Genomic DNA, 23,107 nt, shown 5'->3' with positions numbered 1-23,107 from the left:
CTTGTTCCCCCCTCAGTTGGAACCTAGTGGTTTGACATGATAGTGAGTGACTAGATGCATTCAGTGGAACAATCTAGATAAATGGACACATGAAAGATACACATAGTAGATAGCATTTTATCGGTCTTCAGATAAATATACATCAAAGGAAATGCTGTGACTTCTGAATCAACGTTTTTTAAATTAGTCAATTAGATGTACAGCCTTCAGGTCAAAATAACTTACAAATCAAATATTGCTAATTGAAAGGCAGCCACATCATTAAAATAAGTATAAAGCCATGGGTTGTTTTGATAAATACTGCCAGCGCTGACACTACCCACTGGGCACATATGTCAATCCAACGTATAGTTTTGATATACATTTGGTTGTGTTGTCAACTAACGTAAATTCAACATGAAATCAATAAAAAATGTCACAATGTCATTGTATTTAGGTTAAAAAGGTTAAAGACTAGATTCCCTTACGTTGATAACTTTCTGCAAATCCAATCAGTTTTCCACGTTAATTCAACGTCATCACATTGTTTTTTGTTGTTGAAATGACATGGAAACAACATTGATTTAACCAGTTTTTGCCCAGTGGTATTGATGTGCTGGAATAACCTGTGTGGTTTTTACTGACAAGTGCTTATATTCAAAAATATGTCAAAATAACTTGAATGTGTCTGTGAGAATACTGTTTGTGACTGAAGTTACTGTTTTTACCTTTCTACATTTATCCACAGTTGAAATAGTTTGTCAGACACATAAACATTTCTCCTGGCAAGAATTCCATGTTGTCAATCAGAACCTGCCCATATACCCTCTGTGTGTGTCTTCAATACACTAATTATGCAGTTTTATCTGAATACCATCACATTGCACTGCATTAACTTGTCACTTTTGCCATGGAAAATCAGATAATTAATTACCAGTAGTAGCACTAACGGCGGATTCTTTCTGCATTGTCTTGCCTTCAGAGTGATGGTGTGAAATACGTTGACCTCTTGTGGACTAAGGAGTTCACTTCAATCTACACACAAACCCACAAGAAACTAAACAGATACAAGATAATTTTACATGAACTATTTTCAGACTTTTTAAACATTAAATTGATAAATGAAACAATAACACGCCACAAATGATCTGCATAAAACACAAAAATCATTACAAAATATATATATAAAAAACTCACACGAGCAATAAAATGTGTCTTAATTAATGTTTTTTTTCCATAGACAAAAATTTATTTATGCAGTTTATTTGATAGGTGTCTGATTGTCAACATACCCTATTCCCATGGACCCACTGAAAATTTGTTTCCTTTTCAGGAATGAATAAATAACTGGAATTTATTTAAACAAAATACAACAGTGCTGAAAGTAGTAAAGCTCAACTTTATAAAATGGTTATAGTGAATATGGACCTTGAGCATCACAAGCAGGAATAGATTGAAGATGTATGATGATGACTAGTAATGATTCTTATACACCATTATATGCTAAATGTTGGCTTGTTTTGGATATTGCTTCACAAATAATTAAATTGAACACAATATCCATTAATAAGAAATAAAGCACATGTTACATTCCCTTTAGTCTTAAATGTGTCATCATTTTGCATTACTAAGGCCAGTGTCCAAAAATATAAACTTTAACTATGCAGTATATAGTGCAAAAACAAACAGCTTTGCTCAGTAATTTTCTAGCCTTAAAAAGCAACACTAACCCTGTATAATGGAACCAATGATCCAAATCCCTGAGAGACTTATTGATGCACCGATTTTAAATACAAAAATCCATAAGTGCAGATTGCATTTTTGTTTTTCTTTAATCAATTTCTATCCAGACTAACTTCCCACTCACTATCACAGAGGGCGTGCCACTATGATAGATGAGTAGAACCTTGGTGCTCCCTAATCGGTCTCCTGTGAGCTGACCACTTCATTGATTTTGGGCTAAAGGCTAAAGCATTAAAGTTATATACAGTGCCTCCGAAAAGTATTCAGACCCCTTGACTTTTTCCACATTTTGTTACATTACAGCCTTATTCTAAAATGTATTAAATACAAAAAATCCTCAGCAATCTACACACAATACCTCATGACAAAACATATACCTTATTTACAACCAAGCCATGAGGTCAAAGGAATTGTCGGTAGATCTCCGAGACAGGATTGTGTCGAGGCACAGATCTGGGGAAGGGTACCAAAAAATGTCTGCAGCGTTGAAGGTCCCCAAGAACACAGTGGTCTCCATCATTCTTCAGTGGAAGAAGTTTGGAACCACCAAGACTCTTCCTTGAGCTGGCCGCCTGGCCAAACTGAGCAATTGGGGGAGAAGGGCCTTGGTCAGGGAGGTGACCAAGAACCCGATAATCACTCTGATAGAGCTAGAGAGTTCCTCTGGAGATGGGAGAACCTTCAAGGAGGACAACCATCTCTGCAGCACTCCACCATCAGGCCTTTATGGTAGAGTGGCCAGATGGAAGCCACTCCCCAGTAAAATGCACATGACAGTCTGCTTGGAGTTTGCCAAAAGGCACCTAAAGACTCTCAGACCATGAGAAACAAGATTCTCTGGTCTGATGAAAACGAGATTGAACACTTTGGCCTGAATGCCAAGCATCACGTCTGGAGGAAACCTAGCACCATTCCTATGGTGAAGCATGGTGGTGGCAGAATCATGCAGTGGGGATGTTTCTCAGCGGCATTGACTGAGAGAGGAGTCAGGATCGAGGCAAAGATGAACGGAGCAAAGTACAGCGATATCCTTGATGAAAACCTGCTCCAGAGCACTCAGGACCTCAGACTGGGGTGAAGATTCACTTTCCAACAGGATAACGATCCTAAGCAGACAGCCAACACAATGCAGGAGTGTTTTTGGACAAGTCTCTGAATGTCCTTGAGTGGCAGAGCCAGAGCCCGGACTTGAACCCGATCTAACATCTTTGGAGAGACCTGAAAATAGTTGTGCAGCAACACTTCCCATCCAACCTGACATATATTGAGAGGATCTGCAGCACTCCACCATCAGGCCTTTAGAGAAGAATGGGAGAATCTCCCCAAATACAGGTGTGTCAAGCTTGTTGCGTCATACCCAAAAAGACTCGAGGCTGTAATCACTGCCAAAGGTGATTCAACAAAGTACTGAGTAAAGGGTCTGAATTCTTATGTTAAAAATGGCTAAAAACCTGTTTTTGCTTTGTCATTATGGGGTATTGTGTGTAGATTGATGAAAAAACAACAATTTATTCAATTTTCGAATAAGACTGTAATCTAACAAAATGTGGAAAAAGTCAAGGGGTCTGAATACTTTCCGAAGGCACTGTAACTGGGGACCTGAATGTAAAGTACTACTCTGAAACACAGTGCTCTAAGAACACAGCTAAATGACTGAATCTCCCTTACCCTCTGCTCTGTAGCTCAAACAGGATGAGAGAACCACACTGATATGTGGTTTGACATACCCTCTGACCCCAACACACAGACAAACCAACAAAACCCAACAACACACCCAGCAATATATCAGGATCAGAGAGGCAGTGACACATGTTCATCACCCACAAGGGAGAGTCCAGCCCAGCTCTAAGGGGGGTCTTTCTTTCCTCTGGGATGATGTGAATTAATGAACCTCATCTCCCCATCCTCCTCTCTCTGTGAGTGGGCAACCATGTGGCAGGCTTGCTTTGGCTTGAAGGAGGGTGGGTGGTGTGTGGTAGTCGCTGCCAACTATCTCTGCCACCCATCGCTAATTTCTAATTGCCTCAGGGGCAGCCCCCCTTTCTCCTCTGCCCCTTGCTGAGCCGGGTAGGGAAAACCTCCTTTGGGGAATTCCTCTCTCTCATTGGCTGGGTAAGGTTCCTGGGGAGTGTGGCGAGCAGAATCGGGGGTGCTCATTGGAGAGTGCTGCCTCAGATGATGCAGCGGCGGAGAGGTCGCAGAGCAGATGCGCTCCGGGGAGGCTCGCTCTGATTTGATGCTGAGGTTGAGGGAGGGGTGAGGAGGAGTGGTGGGAGTGGAGGCTTGAGAGGGAAAAGAGCACCCTCCGCTGGACATCCTGGTACACAGCAAGCAGACAGAGAAAAGGGAAGAGAATATGCATCACATAGAGCGGGGGTATTCAACTCATTCCCTACGAAGTCCGAGGCCTGCTGGTTTTCTGTTCTACCTGATAATGAATTGCACCCAGGTCTAAATTGAAAAACTTAAAAAACGCAGTGGAACTGGCTTTGCGGTCAAAAGTTGAGTTTGAGGGACATAGAGCATGAAATAAATCCCCACATGCTATTTTTCCTATAAAGGGCACTAGAAGACTCATCACAACAGTATCATGGTCCATCCTTGTTCAATGTTTAACACTTAGTAATTGAGTAAGGTTTCATATCAGTTGTCTTACGCTGGGCTGAGGTGGGGTACATGTTGCTCCTGCTGTTGTGCCGTCTGCCACGGGTTCACTGTACCACGCTGTAGACTCACAGCATGGGAGAAACCTGGGTGGCTGTAGTCTGGGACAGAGGAGAATGATTATTTTATATCACTAACTAAAAAGCACATACAGATGTCAGAAGAGCAGAGCTGCAGTCTTACCAGATGGTCCAGCAGAGAGGCCGTAGCCCCCAAGACTCTGGCCCAGCAGACCTGCCTTCCCCATGGTCAGCATGTGGTTCCCTGGGTGCATGCCCTGGTACAGTATGCCTCTCTGAACATTACATGGAGAGAGAAGCAGTCACTCAGTTCAAAACATTATAAACTGGGTGGTTCGAGCCCTGAATGCTGATTGGCTAAAAGCCGTGGTATATCAGACCGTATATCATGGGTATGACAAACCATTTATTTCTACTTCTCTTATTATGTTGGTAATCAGTTTATAATAGCAATAAGGCACCTCAGGGGTTTGTGATATATGGCCAATATACCATTGCTAAGGGCTGTGACCTAGCACTCTGCATCTTACCTAAGAACAACCCTTGGCTGTGGTATATTGGCCATATACCACGCCCCCCCCCCAGGCCTTATTGCTTAAATACAGGCCATGTGAGTAAGTGTGAGAGTGAGAATTATAGTGTACAAGCGTGAGTGTGGTTGGTCCTCTGATTGGCCTTTCGTAATGACATCGTCATTACCCTAATCTCTGATTGGTCTCTTCATATTGACATCATCATAATGACATCGACATCACTCTGCTCTCTGATCGGTCCCTTCATGACATTATGACATTATCATTAGGACGTCATCATAACTGGGGCTGTGGCAGTCATTGAATTTTGTCAGCCGGTGATTGTCAAGCAAATAACTGCCGGTCTCACGGTAATTGACCTTTAATTAACATAAACACATTTAGCATCTCCTGGCTTCCACACATAACCTACAAGCCACTGATGCAGATCTTTGGAACATCTAAATTTGAATAAGTCACATAAATCCATGTAGTATAGTCTACACCATCACAACGAATCCATGATTTATTTTAGACAGGTCTAAAGAAACATGGTATGAAGAAAGTTGTATATTTCAAAAGAACAGAATAGCATACTCGGAATTGTCCTTATGTTAGGACCTGATCTGGCTATGCCATATGGCTGTGGGCTACACTAGTTCATTTATCAGACAAGAATTGCTTAGAATTACGTGGCATTATTTTATAGTATGAAGAATACAATTGAACATAGCTGAATAAAATAGAAAGGATGTTTTCTCCAAACGATTTCTGAGGACGTGCGCACATGCGGCTATTCTTTATTGAGTGGTTAACAAAGAAATAGGTCCCTCTATATGCTTAATTTAGAGCTATTTATGCAACTTTAGTTGTCATACAAACATTGAGCTATATGTTTAGATTTTGAATACGTTCCAAGGCGACATGAAGCGACTATAATGATGATAAAAGTTGCATGAAAGGCATGAGCTCTGCATCGTTTCTTGCACAGGCTGCACACACTTCATCAGTCTCTCATTCACAAGTTGTCAAGCACTTGATAATGCCTCAAATTTCTTGACAGAAATAAATATTCCAAACATTTTCTGGGGCAGTTGTGGGTGTAAGGACAGACGCTGGAGACAAGAAGCAAGTGCAGGGAGTGAACATTTAATGAAACACGGACAGGAACAGAATATGGACAGCGTCTGGACAGGGAAACAAAAATAATGTGACACAGGGAAAAAACGGAGGAGCAGACAGATATAGAGGGGCAATCAACAAAGTAAGGGAGTCCAGGTGGGTCCAATGAGTCTTGATGTGCGTAATGATGGTGACAGGTCTGCGTAATGAAGGGCTGCCTGGCGCAAAGCGGGAGCAGGTGTGACAGTACCCTCCTTTTAAGGGTGCCACCCTGCATCCCACCTGGGCGAGCCTGATGGGCTGGCCGAGGCATGGCGCTGGACTAGCCGGCTGAGGCGTAGAAGCCCGATGAGCCGGCTGAGGCGTGGGAGCCCGACGATCCGGCTGAGGCATGAAAGCCTGACGATCCCGCTGGGGCGTGGGAGCCTGATGGGCCGGCTGAGGCATGATGTGGGATAGGAGCCTGATGAGCCGGCTGAGGCGTAGGAGCCCGACGATCCGGCTGAGGCATGACGTGGGATGGGAGCCTGCCGTTCTAACCGAGGAAAGGAAACCTCTCGAGCTAGCTAAGGCGTGGAAGCCCGACGAGCCAGCTGAGGCACCCCCTGTTTCATCGGTCACCACCAAAAACAAAAAACAAGAACTCCCTGATGCTTCAAATAGCGGTGTCAGCATTCTGTAAGGACAGATGCTGGAGACAAGAATCAAGTACAGGGAGTGAACATTTAATGAAACATGGACAGGAACAGAATACGGACAGCATCTGGACAGAGGAAAACAAAATGACAATAATGCTGACACGGATAACAAACTGAGGAGCAGAAAGATGTAGTGGGGCAATCAACAAAGTAAAGGAGTTCAGGTGAGTCCAATGAGTGCTGTAGTGCGTAATGATGGTGACAGGTGTACGTAATGAAGGGCAGCCTGGCGCCAGAGAGGGGAAGTGGAGGCAGGCGTGACAGTGGGATGCGATAGATCCCAAATTAATACAACCACTCACATCAAAAACCTTTTAAAAGAGGCTGTGCAACAGATTAGAACATGTATCTTACAATGCTGATAAAATATTAGGCTATTTCTTCACATTATAAGCGCAGCAACACCAGTTGTAAGCGGATGAATGTGCTTAATGTTAATTTTAGTGTCTAAAAACCGGTTTTCACTTTGTCATTATGGGGTATTGCTTGCAAATGGCTTTTTTTTATTCTATCCATTTTAGAATAAGGCTGTAACGTAACAAAACGTGGAAAAGGAGAAGGGGTCTGAATACTTTCCAAATACACTGTAAATAGCAAATGTAGGACGCTTATTCCATGGTTCATTTTCATGCCAGCCAGATAAGCTATTCTCCTGCTGTAAAGCGAAGCAATGTGCTTAATATTAGGAGTTGAGAAAGTTGAAAAATAAACTGATGGGATCCTCCTTAATAGAGGCCATCAAAACTCTGTTTTCTTATGCAATTGCATAGCCTACAGAAATGTTGCGCAACATGAGCTCATGGGCTCTCATGAAGTGTTTGATTTGATTTTCGAATACATTTGCATTGATGTCAGAGTGACTAGAGGGACAATAGAGTGCTGAGTACCAGGCAGTTATCAAGTTTGGTAGACTACTATTGACCATCAGCAGCATCAGAGCTTGGAGAAGCCTAGTTACCGTGACTAAGCGGTTACATGGAATTTGACTGCTGTCATGCCTCGTGACTGCCGGTGTGGTGGTAATATGGTCACCGTAACATAACCCTGATCTCTGATTGGTCCCTTCATAATGACATCGTCATAACCCTGCTCTCTAATTGGTCCTTCATAATGACATCAACATAATGATACTGTCATTACCCTGCTCTCTGATTGGTCAATCATAATGACATCGTCATAACCCTACTCTCTGATTGTTCCATCATAATGAAATCACCATAACCCTGCTCTCTGATTGGTCCATCATAATGACATCATCATAACCCTGCTCTCTAATTGGTCCCTAGGTAATGGCATCGTCTTAACCCTGCTCTCTGATTGGTCCCTTCGTAATAACATCGTCATAACCCTGCTCTTTAATTGGTCCCGTTGTAATGATATTGTCATAACTCCCAGTAAGACTAGCTGTCGCCATTGGCGTCGGCTAATGGGGATCCTAATAACACAAATAAAAATGTATTTGTTATTGGTCCCTTCATAATAACATCCTCATAACCCTGCTCTATGATTGGTCCCTTTGTAATGACATTGTCATAACCCTGCTCTCTGATTGGTCCTTGATAAGGACCATGAGTGATAGTGAAACTATATTCTATAGCCTGCAGTACTGCAAAACCTCCTGCTAACCTCTTGTTATGACTGACAAGTAGGATTTAAGAGATCCTTACAGCACTGTTGAGGTTGGCGCGAATGCCACCCATACCAGGGTGGCTCTCTGCCCGCCGGTTGTCATTGCCCAGGTTCAAAGGGGGAGGAGTCTTCATCTCCAAGGCCCGGCTCAGGTTGCCATGGGAGAACATGGAGTAGCCAATACCTTTACAGAGAGAAAACAAATAGGAAGTGAGAAACAAGATGTGGGTAGAATAATGTTTCACTCACAGACAGTACACTCATTCACTCTCTCTCAATCTCTCTCACTCACTCCACCTGTAAAACAGAAGTTCTTTTTTAGGATTCAACTTTATCTCTTGTAGACATGTTGCACTTCAGATTACCAAAACGTACATTGTTAATGTTAACCTCATAATGAAAAATGTATTCGCACCTTGATAATAACTACATTAAGTCAGTAAGCATAAGCATTTTTTTTTTTACATATGTTTTGGTCTGATATGTATTGATAAAAAGGGAAAATTACAAACATCATAATGTACAGTGTAAAGCATTTCAAAATGCAGGGTTAATTGACTACATAGTTGAGCTGCGATGGCAAACCATTGAGTGGCATCCCTACTACTAACTATAGAGTATGAAAAGTGGAGTTGAGCTCAACTGAGATGACCAGCAGGTGCAACACACTCACTGCTCAGAAACCAAAGATCAGCCTCCAGACGCTGTTTCACTCGTGGGGGGGGGGGGGGACTGTTTCACACAGCACGTAAGCATGCACACACACACACACACGCACACGCACACGCACACGCACACACACACACACACACACACACACTTCCAGCTGCACAGCACTGAGGTGGCCTCACATTCTGTAGGCAATCAATGACAATAATGGTACCTCTCTAGGAATGTTTGCAAAGAAGAACTAGGGGGCCAGGTCTTACCTGAGTGTGGAGACATGAAGGCAGCGTGGCTGTGGGGCCCTGCAGGGCTGACTGAGCCTGGTCTGGGGCCCAGTGGCTTGAAGGCAGGGGGTCTGTGGGAGCTCAGGCTGGGGTTGGACGAGTTGGGGTATCCATTCTCACAGCCAGCAGTCACCAGGAACTGGGCCTCGGGTGAGAGCAGGGAGGGGGCCTGAGGAGAAATATGGGAGAGTGTCTGTTTCAGTTGAGATCAGAAAGTTAGGTCTATTGCAGCTGCACTGTTAAAGTATCTCTTTAAGTACAAAATGTGCTCACTGAGTCAAATTAATGGTTTGACCGTTCAATAGAATCATTTTCTCAAACTGCCATTCTTCACTGAATACAATAAATCAATGAAACAGCTTTAGTCCATTTACAGCCTTTGGCTCAGACAGCATGTGTCTCATAAGACAAGTGTGAGTAGTTACATAGTAGCGCTGGCGGGCCAGGGAGAGGTCCATGCCCTCGCTTAGTGGACCGAACTTCTCTGCTGCAACCTGCATGGGCTCCTCAGTGTCCAGCAGCTCTGTCCCGTCCAGACCCAGGCCTTTTCTCCGCAGAGTCTACAGCAACAGGACAGAGAAAAGAGCAGCACACAGACATTACCTCAAGGATACCACAGCCTGTTTATACTATTGCCTCTTTGGGATGACCTAATGATACAGAAGTGGGCTGTACCAACATTGTTTTTTCAATGCGTTATAGGGTTGCCCAAGTAAGCATTTCATAAGCTTAAGCATTAAGCATTCATAAGCTTAAGCAGCATCAAAGCTATCTCAACTTCATTGGGAATTAATTGGAACCTTGGACATAACAAATGACTATACATACATACTGTATAGGAGAACATGTGTAATGTGTGGACCTAGTAATGTATTTATACCTCCATTATGTCTGTGTTGGTCCTACTCTCGTGAGGCTCGCTGTACTCTGTGTACTTGAGTAGGACCTTGTCCATGTCAGTGCTGGCGTACTGGAACAGACGGTTGGTGCTGTTGAAGATGATGAGGGCAATCTCACAGTCACACAACACACTCAGCTCATACGCCTTCTTCATCAGGCCAAACTTACGCTTGGTGAAAGTAACCTGGGGACAGAAACATATTGGTTCAATGTATTATTTATCATGTGGGACTGTTTAACTAAACCATGGCAAATACAATAATGATGGAAAGTGATATAAATAATCAGAGAGTTGTACCTGTCTATTCCGCTGGTCCAGGATACGAGAGATTTGTATTTTTTTCCTTCCCATTGTGATCACAGTCTGACAGGTGGCTTTACACTGTGAAAAAATATCAAATTTTCATCAAAACTCAATCATTTTAACTCATCACCTTTTCATCACATAATAGAGAGAACATTTCACCAGGATATCCCATTGCGATAAATAATATCTTATAGATCTCATGGCAACATCAACAAACAATTACACAATCAAACCTGACAAACTCTCAAAAAGCAAACCATATGGTTGAGACCACTGCACTTTGGTATTTTATTAGGATCCCCATTAGCTGTTCAAAAGCGGCAGCTACTCTTCCTGGGGTCCACACAAAACATGAAACGTGACATAATAAAGAACATTGATAGACAAGAACAGCTCAAGGACAGAACTACATACACATAAAAAAGGCACACGTAGCCTACATATCAATACATACACACAAACTATCTAGGTCAAATAGGGGAGAGGCATTGTGCCGTAATTCTTTAAACCAGGTTTGCTGTTTATTTGAGCAATATGAGATGGAACGGAGTTCCATGCAATAATGGCTCTATGTAATACTCTACGCTTTCTTGAATTTGTTCTGGATTTGGGGACTGTGTAAATACCCCCTCTTGTGGGGTAAGTGTGTGTGTCAGAGCTGTAAATTGACTATGCAAACCATTTGGGATTTTCAACACATTAATGTTTCTTACAAAAAGAAGAAGTGATGCAGTCAGTCTCTCCTCAACTCTTAGCCAATGGAGACTGGCATGCATAGTTTTTATAACAGCCCTCTGATTACAATGAAGAGCAAGATGTGCCACTGTTCTGGGCCAGCTGCAGCTTATCTAGGTCTTTCCTTGCAGCACTCAACCCCAAGACTCAACAATAATCAAGATAAGACAATACAAGAGCCTGCAGGACTTGCTCTTTGGAGTGTGGTGTCAAATAAGCAGAGCATCTCTTTATTATGGACAGTCCTCTCCCAATCTTTTCACCCATTTAATCTATATGTTTTGACAATGACCGTTTACAATCTAAGGTAACGCCAACTAATTTAGTCTCCTCAACTTGTTCAACAGCCACACCATTCATTACCAGATTCAACTGAGGTCTAGAACTTAGGGAATGATTTGTACCAAATACAATGCTCTTAGTTTTAGAAATGTTCAGGAGCAGTTTATTACTGGCCACTCATTTGAAAACAGACTGCAACTCTTTGTTAACTTCTTATGGCTGGGGAGCAGTATTGAGTAGCTTGGATGAATAAGATGCCCAGAGTAAACGGCATGCTACTCAGACCCGGAAGCTAAGATATGCATAGTATTAGTATATTTGGATAGAAAACACTCTGAAGTTTCTAAAACTGTTTGAATGATGTCTGTGAGTATAACAGAACTCATTTGTCAGGCAAAAACCTGAGAATTCTGAGGTTTGTAGGTTTTCAAGTCTTTGCCTATCCAAGATACAGTGTACATTTGGTCCGATTGCACTTCCTAAGGCTTCCACTAGATGTCAATAGTCTTTAGAACCTTGTTTCATGCTTCTACTATGAAGGGGGAGCAAATAAGAGCTATTTGAACTAGGGTTCTGGCAGAATGTTGTGGACGACACAACAGTGGTAGGCTTGATTACCAACAACGACGACGAGACGGCCTACAGGGAGGAGGTGAGGGCCCTCGGAGTGTGGTGTCAGGAAAATAACCTCACACTCAACGTCAACAAAACAAAGGAGATGATTGTGGACTTCAGGAAACAGCAGAGGGAACACCCCCCTATCCACATCGATGGAACAGTAGTGGAGAGGGTAGTAAGTTTTAAGTTCCTCGGCATACACATCACAGACAAACTGAATTGGTCCACCCACACAGACAGCATCGTGAAGAAGGCGCAGCAGCGCCTCTTCAACCTCAGGAGGCTGAAGAAATTCGGCTTGTCACCAAAAGCACTCACAAACTTCTACAGATGCACAATCGAGAGCATCCTCTCGGGCTGTATCACCGCCTGGTACGGCAACTGCTCCGCCCACAACCGTAAGGCTCTCCAGAGGGTAGTGAGGTCTGCACAACGCATCACCGGGGGCAAACTACCTGCCCTCCAGGACACCTACACCACCCGATGTCACAGGAAGGCCATAAAGATCATCAAGGACAACAACCACCCGAGCCACTGCCTGTTCACCCCGCTATCATCCAGAAGGCGAGGTCAGTACAGGTGCATCAAAGCTGGGACCGAGAGACTGAAAAACAGCTTCTATCTCAAGGCCATCAGACTGTTAAACAGCCACCACTAACATTGAGTGGCTGCTGCCAACACACTGACCCAACTCCAGCCACTTTAATAATGGGAATTGATGGGAAATGATGTAAAATATATCACTAGCCACTTTAAACAATGCTACCTAATATAATGTTTACATACCCTACATTATTCATCTTATATGTATACGTATATACTTTACTCTATATCATCTACTGCATCCTTATGTAATACATGTATCACTAGCCACTTTAACTACGCCACTTTGTTTACATACTCATCTCATATGTATATACTGCACTCAATACCATCTACTGTATCTTGCCTATACCGCTCTGTACCATCACTCATTCATATATCATTTACATTACATTTAAGTCATTTAGCAGACGCTCTTATCCAGAGCGACTTACAAATTGGTGCATTCACCTTATGACATCCAGTGGAACAGTAGTGCATCTAAATCTTTTAAGGGGGGTGAGAGGGATTACTTTATCCTATCCTAGGTATTCCTTAAAGAGGTGGGGTTTCAGGTGTCTCCGGAAGGTGGTGATTGACTCCGCTGTCCTGGCGTCGTGAGGGAGTTTGTTCCACCATTGGGGGGCCAGAGCAGCGAACAGTTTTGACTGGGCTGAGCGGGAACTGTACTTCCTCAGTGGTAGGGAGGCCGAGCAGGCCAGAGGTGGATGAACGCAGTGCCCTTGTTTGGGTGTAGGGCCTGATCAGAGCCTGGAGGTACTGAGGTGCCGTTCCCCTCACAGCTCCGTAGGCAAGCACCATGGTCTTGTAGCGGATGCGAGCTTCAACTGGAAGCCAGTGGAGAGAGCGGAGGAGCGGGGTGACGTGAGAGAACTTGGGAAGGTTGAACACCAGACGGGCTGCGGCGTTCTGGATGAGTTGTAGGGGTTTAATGGCACAGGCAGGGAGCCCAGCCAACAGCGAGTTGCAGTAATCCAGACGGGAGATGACAAGTGCCTGGATTAGGACCTGCGCCGCTTCCTGTGTGAGGCAGGGTCGTACTCTGCGGATGTTGTAGAGCATGAACCTACAGGAACGGGCCACCGCCTTGATGTTAGTTGAGAACGACGGGTGTTGTCCAGGATCACGCCAAGGTTCTTAGCGCTCTGGGAGGAGGACACAATGGAGTTGTCAACCGTGATGGCGAGATCATGGAACGGGCTTGTCCTTCCCCGGGAGGAAGAGCAGCTCCGTCTTGCCGAGGTTCAGCTTGAGGTGGTGATCCGTCATCCACACTGATGTCTGCCAGACATGCAGAGATGCGATTCGCCACCTGGTCATCAGAAGGGGGAAAGGAGAAGATTAATTGTGTGTCGTCTGCATAGCAATGATAGGAGAGACCATGTGAGGTTATGACAGAGCCAAGTGACTTGGTGTATAGCGAGAATAGGAGAGGGCCTAGAACAGAGCCCTGGGGGACACCAGTGGTGAGAGCACGTGGTGTGGAGACGGATTCTCGCCACGCCACCTGGTAGGAGCGACCTGTCAGGTAGGACGCAATCCAAGCGTGGGCCGCGCCGGAGATGCCCAACTCGGAGAGGGTGGAGAGGAGGATCTGATGGTTCACAGTATCGAAGGCAGCCGATAGGTCTAGAAGGATGAGAGCAGAGGAGAGAGAGTTAGCTTTAGCAGTGCGGAGCGCCTCCGTGATACAGAGAAGAGCAGTCTCAGTTGAATGACTAGTCTTGAAACCTGACTGATTTGGATCAAGAAGGTCATTCTGAGAGAGATAGCGGGAGAGCTGGCCAAGGACGGCACGTTCAAGAGTTTTGGAGAGAAAAGAAAGAAGGGATACTGGTCTGTAGTTGTTGACATCGGAGGGATCGAGTGTAGGTTTTTTCAGAAGGGGTGCAACTCTCGCTCTCTTGAAGACGGAAGGGACGTAGCCAGCGGTCAGGGATGAGTTGATGAGCGAGGTGAGGTAAGGGAGAAGGTCTCCGGAAATGGTCTGGAGAAGAGAGGAGGGGATAGGGTCAAGCGGGCAGGTTGTTGGGCGGCCGGCCGTCACAAGACGCGAGATTTCATCTGGAGAGAGAGGGGAGAAAGAGGTCAGAGCACAGGGTAGGGCAGTGTGAGCAGAACCAGCGGTGTCGTTTGACTTAGCAAACGAGGATCGGATGTCGTCGACCTTCTTTTCAAAATGGTTGACGAAGTCATCTGCAGAGAGGGAGGAGGGGGGAGGGGGAGGAGGATTCAGGAGGGAGGAGAAGGTTGCAAAGAGCTTCCTAGGGTTAGAGGCAGATGCTTGGAATTTAGAGTGGTAGAAAGTGGCTTTAGCAGCAGAGAGAGAAGAGGAAAATGTAGAGAGGAGGGAGTGAAAGGATGTCAGGTCCGCAGGGAGGCGAGTTTTCCTCCATTTCCGCTCGGCTGCCCGGAGCCCTGTTCTGTGAGCTCGCAATGAGTCGTCGAGCCACGGAGCGGGAGGGGAGGACCGAGCCGGCCTGGAGGATAGGGGACATAGAGAGTCAAAGGATGCAGAAAGGGAGGAGAGGAGGGTTGAGGAGGCAGAATCAGGAGATAGGTTGGAGAAGGTTTGAGCAGAGGGAAGAGATGATAGGATGGAAGAGGAGAGAGTAGCGGGGAGAGAGAGCGAAGTTTGGGACGACGCGATACCATCCGAGTAGGGGCAGTGTGGGAAGTGTTGGATGAGAGCGAGAGGGAAAAGGATACAAGGTAGTGGTCGGAGACTTGGAGGGAGTTGCAATGAGGTTAGTGGAAGAACAGCATCTAGTAAAGATGAGGTCGAGCGTATTTCCTGCCTTGTGAGTAGGGGGAAGGTGAGAGGGTGAGGTCAAAAGAGGAGAGGAGTGGAAAGAAGGAGGCAGAGAGGAATGAGTCAAAGGTAGACGTGGGGAGGTTAAAGTCGCCCAGAACTGTGAGAGGTGAGCCGTCCTCAGGTAAGGAGCTTATCAAGGCATCAAGCTCATTGATGAACTCTCCGAGGGAACCTGGAGGGCGATAAATGATAAGGATGTTAAGCTTGAAAGGGCTGGTAACTGTGACAGCATGGAATTCAAAGGAGGCGATAGACAGATGGGTAAGGGAGAAAGAGAGAATGACCACTTGGGAGAGATGAGGATCCCGGTGCCACCACCCCGCTGACCAGAAGCTCTCGGGGTGTGCGAGAACACGTGGGCAGACGAAGAGAGAGCAGTAGGAGTAGTAGTGTTGTCTGTGGTGATCCATGTTTCCGTCAGTGCCAAGAAGTCGAGGGACTGGAGGGAGGCATAGGCTGAGATGAACTCTGCCTTGTTGGCCGCAGATCGGCAGTTCCAGAGGCTACCGGAGACCTGGAACTCCACGTGGGTCGTGCGCGCTGGGACCACCAGATTAGGGTGGCCGCGGCCACGCGGTGTGGAGCGTTTGTATGGTCTGTGCAGAGAGGAGAGAACAGGGATAGACAGACACATAGTTGACAGGCTACACAAGAGGCTACGCTAATGCAAAGGAGATTGGAATGACAAGTGGACTACACGTCTCGAGTGTTCAGAAAGTTAAGCTTACGTAGCAAGAATCTTATTGACTAAAATGATTAAAATGATACAGTACTGCTGAAGTAGGCTAGCTGGCAGAGGCTGCGTTGTTGACTATGTAGGCTAGCTGGCAGTGGCTGCGTTGTTGACACTACACTAATCAAGTCGTTCCGTTGAGTGTAATAGTTTCTACTGTGCTGCTATTCGGGGCTAGCTGGCTAGCTAGCAGTGTTGATTACGTTACGTTGCGTTAAAAGAACGACAATAGCTGGCTAGCTAACCTAGGAAATCGCTCTAGACTACACAATTATCTTTGATACAAAGACGGCTATGTAGCTAGCTGTGTAGCTAGCTACGATCAAACAAATCAAGCCGTTGTACTGTAATGAAATGAAATGAAAAATGTGATACTACCTGTGGAGCGAAGCGAAATGCGACCGGATTGTTGAGTGCGGAAGTTCTGTTCGGTAGACGTTGGCTAGCTGTTGGCTAGCTAGCAGTGTCTCCTACGTTAAGGACGACAAATAGCTGGCTAGCTAACCTCGGTAAATTAATAATCACTCTAAAACTACACACTCTAACTACACAATTATCTTGGATACGAAGACAGCAAAGACAACTATGTAGCTAGCTAACACTACACCAATCAAGTCGTTCAGTTGAGTGTAATAGTTGTGCTGCTAATCGGTAGACGGTGGACTAGCTAACGGTGGACGTTAGCTAGCTGGCTAGCTGCAGGGCAGTGTAGACTGCGTTAGGACGACGAAATACGATAATTACGCAATTATCTATGATACAAAGACGGCTATGTAGCTAGCTAAGAAGAAATTGCTAAGATTAGACAAATCAAACCGTTGTACTATAATGAAATGTAATGAAATGTAATACTACCTGCGGACCGAGTGCAGATGCGACCGCTCGCTCCAACCCGGAAGTATATCTTTATGTACATATTCTTTATCCCCTTACACTTGTGTCTATAAGGTAGTAGTTTTGGAATTGTTAGCTAGATTACTTGTTGGTTATTACTGCATTGTCGGAACTAGAAGCACAAGCATTTCGCTACACACGCACTAACATCTGCTAACCATGTGTATGTGACAAATCAAATTTGATTTGATGATTTGATTTGAGCTAAGTCTCGCGTGGCCGTGAGAGCTAGCTCTGTTCCTTTTCATTTCTAAAGACAAAGGAATTGTCCGGTTGAAACATTATTGAAGATTTATGATAAAAACATCCTAAAGATTGATTCTATACATCGTTTGACATGTTTCTACGAACTGTAATAGAACCTTTTTGATTTTTCGTCTGGACTGTGCTCGCGTTGTGCATTTGGAGTACAGAACTAAATGAGCGGATGAAAAGGAGGTATTTGGACATAAATTATGGACTTTATCGAACAAAACAAACATTTATTATGGAACTGAGATTCATGGAAGTGCATTCCGATGAAGATAATCAAAGGTAAGTGAATATTTATAATGCTATTTCTGACTTTTGTTGACTCCACAACATGACGGGTATCTGTATGGTGGCTGAGCGCTGTACTCAGATTATCGCATGGTGTGCTTTTGCCAATAAGCTTTTTTGAAATCTGACACAGCAGTTGCATTAAGGAGAAGTATATCTTTAATTCTATGCATAACACTTGTATCTTTTACCAACGTTTATGATGAGTATTCCTGTAAATTGATGTGGCTCTCTGCAAAATCATCAGATGTTTTAGAGGCAAAACATTACTGAACATAAACGTGCCAATGTAAACTGAGATTTTTGGATATAAATATGAACTTTATCGAACAAAACATACATGTATTGTGTAACATGAAGTCCTATGAGTGTCATCTGATGAAGATCATCAAAGGTTAGTGATACATTTTTTCTCTATTTCTGCTTTTTGTGACTCCTCTCTTTGGCTGGAAAATGATTTTCTGTGACTAGAATGTTTTACTCTGACTAGGCGCTGACCTAGCATAATCAGATGGTGTGCTTTCGCCTTTTTGAAATCGGACACTGTGGTGGGATTAACAACAAGTTTATCTTTAAAATGGTGTATAATACTTGTATGTTTGAGGAATTTTAAATATGAGATTTCTGTTGTTTGAATTTGGAGCCTTGCACTTTCACTGGCTGTTGTCAAATCAATCCAGTTTACGGGATTTCAGCCGTAAGAAGTTAAGGGTTCCAGTGACTTCATTAGCTGTAGTTGCTGATGTGTATATGGTTGAATCATCAGCGTACATGGACACACATGCCAGTGACAGGTCATTGTTAAAATTGAAAATAGTAGAGGGCCTAGAGAGCTGCCCTGTGGTACAACACACTTTACATTTGACATTAGAGAAGCTTTCATTAAAGAAAACCCTTTGAGTTCTATTAGATAGATAGCTCTGCATCCAAGATATGGCATAGGTTGAAAAGCCATAACACAAGGTTTTCAACAACAGGTTATGGTCAATAATATCAAAGACTACACTTAAATCTAACATTACAGCTCCCACAATCTTCTTATTATCAATTTCTTTCAACCAATCATCAGTAATTTGCGTCAGTGCAGTACATGTTGAGTGCCCTTTTCTATAAGCATGCTGAAAGTCTGTTGTTAATTTGTTTACAGAGAAATAGCATTGTATTTGGTCAAACACCATTTTTTCCAACAGTTTGCTAAGAGCTAGCAGCAAGAACCAGCAAAGGCCTCTTTACCACTCTTGGGCAGTGGAATTACTTTTGCCTCCCTCCAGGCCTGAGGACAAAGACATTCCTCTAGGATCAGATTAAAGATATGACAGAGAGGAGTGGCTATAGAGTCAGCTACTATCCTCACTAGATTTCCATCTAAGTTGTCAATGCCAGGATGTTCGTCATTATTGATCGATAACAATCATTTTTCCACCTCTCCCACACGAACTTTACAAAATTCAAACTTGTAATGCTTTTCTTTCATTATTTGTTTCTTTATGTATGAATACCATGGCTCACTGTTCGTTGTTTGCATTTCCTGCCTAAGTTTGCCCACTTTGCCAATAAAATAATAATTAAATGGTTTTGTGATGAATAAGCCATCTGATTTGATGAAAGATGGAGTTGAACTTGTCTTTCTGCTCATAATTTTATTTAAAGTACAATGTTTTTTTCCATAATTTTTTACATCATTGATCTTGGCTTCATAATACAGTTTCTTCTTTTTGTTGAGTTTAGTCACATAATTTCTCAATTTGCAGTAAGTCAACCAGTCAGGTGTGCAGCCAGTCTTATTAGCCACTCCTTTTGCCCAATCTTTTTTAACCATACAGTTTTTCAATTCCTCATCAATCCATGGAGCCTTAACAGTTCTAACAGTCAGTTTCTTAACAGGTCCATGTTTATCAACAATTGGAAGAAGCAATTTCATAAATTCATCAAGTGCAGGATCTGGATGCTCCTTATCAGACCAACAAATATTTTTAACATCATCCACATAAGTCACAGCAAAATCTTTTGTATGATCTCAATACTCTATTTTAGGCCCAGCTTTTGGAACTTTGGCTTTCCTGGATATAGCCACTATATTGTGATCACTGCATCCAATGGGTATGGATACAGCTTTAGAACAAAGTTCTCCAGAATTAGTAAGAATGTGATCGATATATGTGGATAATCTCGTTCCTGTAGTGTTTGTAAACACCTTGGTAGGTTGAGTAATAACCTGAACAAGATTACAGGCACTGGTTACAATGAGAAGCTTCCTGTTGAGCTGAAAACTTGATGAAAACCAGTCAATATTCAGGTCCCCAAGAAAGTAGACCTCTCCGTTTACTTCACATACACTATCAAGCATTTCACACAAATTATTTAGATACTGACTGTTAGCACTTGGTGCCCTATAGCAACACTCCAAAAGAAAAGGCTTTAGATATGCCGAGAGTCCTGTAACCACAACACTTCAATAACACTAGACATAAGATCCTCTCTAAGCATTACAGGGATATGGCTCTGAATATATACAGCAACACCTCCCCCCCAGGGTGGCAGGGTGGCCTAGTGATAGTGTATTGGACTAGTAACCAAAAAGTTGTAAGTTCAAATCCCCGAGCTGACAAGGTACAAATCTGTCATTCTGCCCCTGAACAGGCAGTTAACCCACTGTTCCTAGGCCGTCATTGAAAATAAGAATTTGTTCTTAACTGACTTGCCTAGTTAAATAAAGGTTAAAAAAAACATTTTAAAAAAAAGCATTTCTGTCTCTTCTATAGATGTTATATTCTTATATTGCTACTGCTGTATCATCAAATTAATTATCTAACTGAGTTTCAGAAATGGCTAATATATTCATATTATCTGATGTCAGCAAGTTATTGATTTCATGAACCTGTCATGTCCTGACCATAGAAAACCTGTATTTTCTATGATAGAGTAGGTCAGGGCGTGACTAGGGTTTTTTGTTCTAGTTTATATTTTCTATGTGGGGTTCTAGGTTTCATTTTATATGTTGATGATTTGCATGATTCCCAATTAGAGGCAGCTGGTTATCGTTGTCTCTAATTGGAGATTATACTTAAGTAGCATTTTTTCCACCTGTGGGTTATGGGATATTGTTTATGTTACTTGCCTGTTAGCAGTGCATTGTCATCACGGTTCGTTTATTCTTTATTTGTTTTGTATTTTCTTAAGTTTCACTTGTTTCATTAAAAGTATGTGGAACTCTACGTACGCTGCACCTTGGTCCGACCATCATTATTACGAACAACGTGACAGAATATCCCATCACAACGGGACCAAGCAGCATGCTCGGGAGGAGATGGCATCCTGGTCTTTGGAGGAGATCAGGGAGAGAATATCCTGGACATGGGAAGAAATAATTGCAGGAGACAAGAGCCTGCCATGGAAGCAGGTGGAAGCAGCGAAGGAGGGACAGCGACGAAGTCGGGGAGGAAGGACACAGAAACCCCAATAAAAATGTTTGGGGGAGCACATGGAGCAGTCGGCGGAGTCGAGGAGTGAACCAGAGCCAGTCTGGGAGGAGAAGGAGAATTTGGAGGAGAGAGAAATGGGAGAGTTGTTGAGTTGGTGGAGGATGCACAGGTTTTTGCCCAAAGGAACGTGTTGTCAGTTTGGTGCCACCTGAATCATTTCCCCGTACTCGTCCTGAGAAGTGTGTTAAAGTTCCGGAACAATTCATGCCGGCTATACGCACCAGGTCTCCAGTACGTCTCCACAGCCCAGTACGTCCTGTGCCTCCTCCTCGCACTCTCCCTCAAGTGCGTCTTCCCAGTCAGGTACGTCCTGTGCCTGCTCCTCGCACTCTCCCTCAAGTGCATCTTCCCAGTCAGGTACGTCCTGTGCCTGCTCCTCGCACCAGGCTTCCTGCGACGATCCCCAGTCCAGAGCTTCCGGTGACAGTTCCCAGTCCAGAGCTTGTTGGTTAAGGGCTTGTAAGCATTTCACAGTAAGGGCTACACTTGTTGTATTCGGCGCATGTGACAAATAAAGTTTGATTAGATTTTTTTCCTTCGACCGCATGGTTTTGTTTTTGCTCTGACGTGCACTTTTTAACAAAATGTGGAAAAATGGAAGGGGTCTGACTTTCCTAATGCACTGTATTATAGACACTGGTATGGTGCTGAAGATAATGAGTTTGAGGTTGAAAAGTACGTCCTGTGCCTGCTCCTCGCGCTCGCCCTGAGGTGCGTGTCACCAGCCCGGTACCACCAGTGCCGGCCCCACGCACCAGGCTTCCTGCGACGATCCCCAGTCCAGAGCTTCCTGCGACAGTTCCCAGTCCAGAGCTTCCTGCGACAGTTCCCAGTCCAGAGCTTCCTGCGACAGTTCCCAGTCCAGAGCTTCCGGCGACAGTTCCCAGTCCAGAGCTTCCGGCGACAGTTCCCAGTCCAGAGCTTCCGGCGACAGTTCCCAGTCCAGAGCTTCCGGCGACAGTTCCCAGTCCAGAGCTTCCGGCGACAGTTCCCAGTCCAGAGCTTCCGGCGACAGTTCCCAGTCCAGAGCTTCCGGCGATGTTTCAACGTCTGGAACCTCCAACGTAGTTTCACTGTCCGGAACCTCCAACAACATTTCACCGTCCGGAACCTCCAACGACGTTTCACCATCCGGAACCTCCAACGACGTTTCACCGTCCGGAACCTCCAACGACGTTTCACCGTCCGGAACCTCTTGCGAAGGTAAACGGTCCGGAACTTCATGGTCCATGGCTGGATCTGCAGGATGAGCGGGTACTTCGCCCCGCACCAGATCTGCCACAGACACTAGAAACCCCCCGCAACCCTCCCTTTATGTTTCAGATTTTGCGGTCAGAGTCCGCACCTTTGGGGGGGATACTGTCACGTCCTGACCATAGAAAACGTGTATTTTCTATGGTAGAGTAGGTCAGGTCATGACTAGGGGTTTTTGTTCTAGTTTATATTTTCTATGTGGGGTTCTAGGTTTAATTTTCTATGTTGATGATTTGTATGATTCCCAATTAGAGGCAGCTGGTTATCGTTGTCTCTAATTGGGGATCATACTTAAGTAGCATTTTTTTCCACCTGTGGGTTATGGGATATTGTTTATGTTAGTTGCCTGTTAGCAGTGCATTGTCATCACAGTTCGTTTATTCTTTATTTGTTTTGTATTTGCTTAAGTTTCACTTGTTTCATTAAAAGTATGTGGAACTCTACGTACCTTGGCCCGACCATCATTATTCCAAACAACATGACAGAATATCCTTATTTCTAAGGCTAAATATATTATTTTCAGCCCTTTCCTGGGTAGCTTATTAGAGATAGACATATGTAAAAGAGCAAACAAAGCAAGAGAACAGTCTCTGTGCAGGGTAGGCCCATACACAGTGCTGTCACTCA

General features: G+C 44.2%; 1 protein-coding gene across 1 annotated transcript in view; it reads right to left on the bottom strand.

The window, feature by feature from the left end:
- Window positions 1-99: 99 nt before the first annotated feature.
- The window catches only part of mef2b (myocyte enhancer factor 2b), a 32,032-nt gene continuing 9,024 nt past the window's right edge, over window positions 100-23,107 (bottom strand). The window contains exons 2-9 of the mRNA XM_029633443.2: window positions 10,516-10,599; window positions 10,198-10,401; window positions 9,743-9,877; window positions 9,297-9,486; window positions 8,406-8,551; window positions 4,570-4,681; window positions 4,379-4,487; window positions 100-4,039 (exon numbers count right to left, since the gene is read on the bottom strand). Of these exons, the coding sequence (XP_029489303.1) occupies window positions 3,712-4,039; window positions 4,379-4,487; window positions 4,570-4,681; window positions 8,406-8,551; window positions 9,297-9,486; window positions 9,743-9,877; window positions 10,198-10,401; window positions 10,516-10,569 (1,278 nt within the window). The 5' untranslated portion in view covers window positions 10,570-10,599 and the 3' untranslated portion in view covers window positions 100-3,711. The remainder of the gene's footprint in view (window positions 4,040-4,378; window positions 4,488-4,569; window positions 4,682-8,405; window positions 8,552-9,296; window positions 9,487-9,742; window positions 9,878-10,197; window positions 10,402-10,515; window positions 10,600-23,107) is intronic.

Source organism: Oncorhynchus nerka, linkage group LG25, assembly GCF_034236695.1.
Source record: "Oncorhynchus nerka isolate Pitt River linkage group LG25, Oner_Uvic_2.0, whole genome shotgun sequence".
Taxonomy (NCBI): Eukaryota; Metazoa; Chordata; class Actinopteri; order Salmoniformes; family Salmonidae; genus Oncorhynchus; species Oncorhynchus nerka.
Note: the sequence above shows the minus strand (reverse complement) of the source record. Positions and strands in the feature narration are given on the sequence as shown.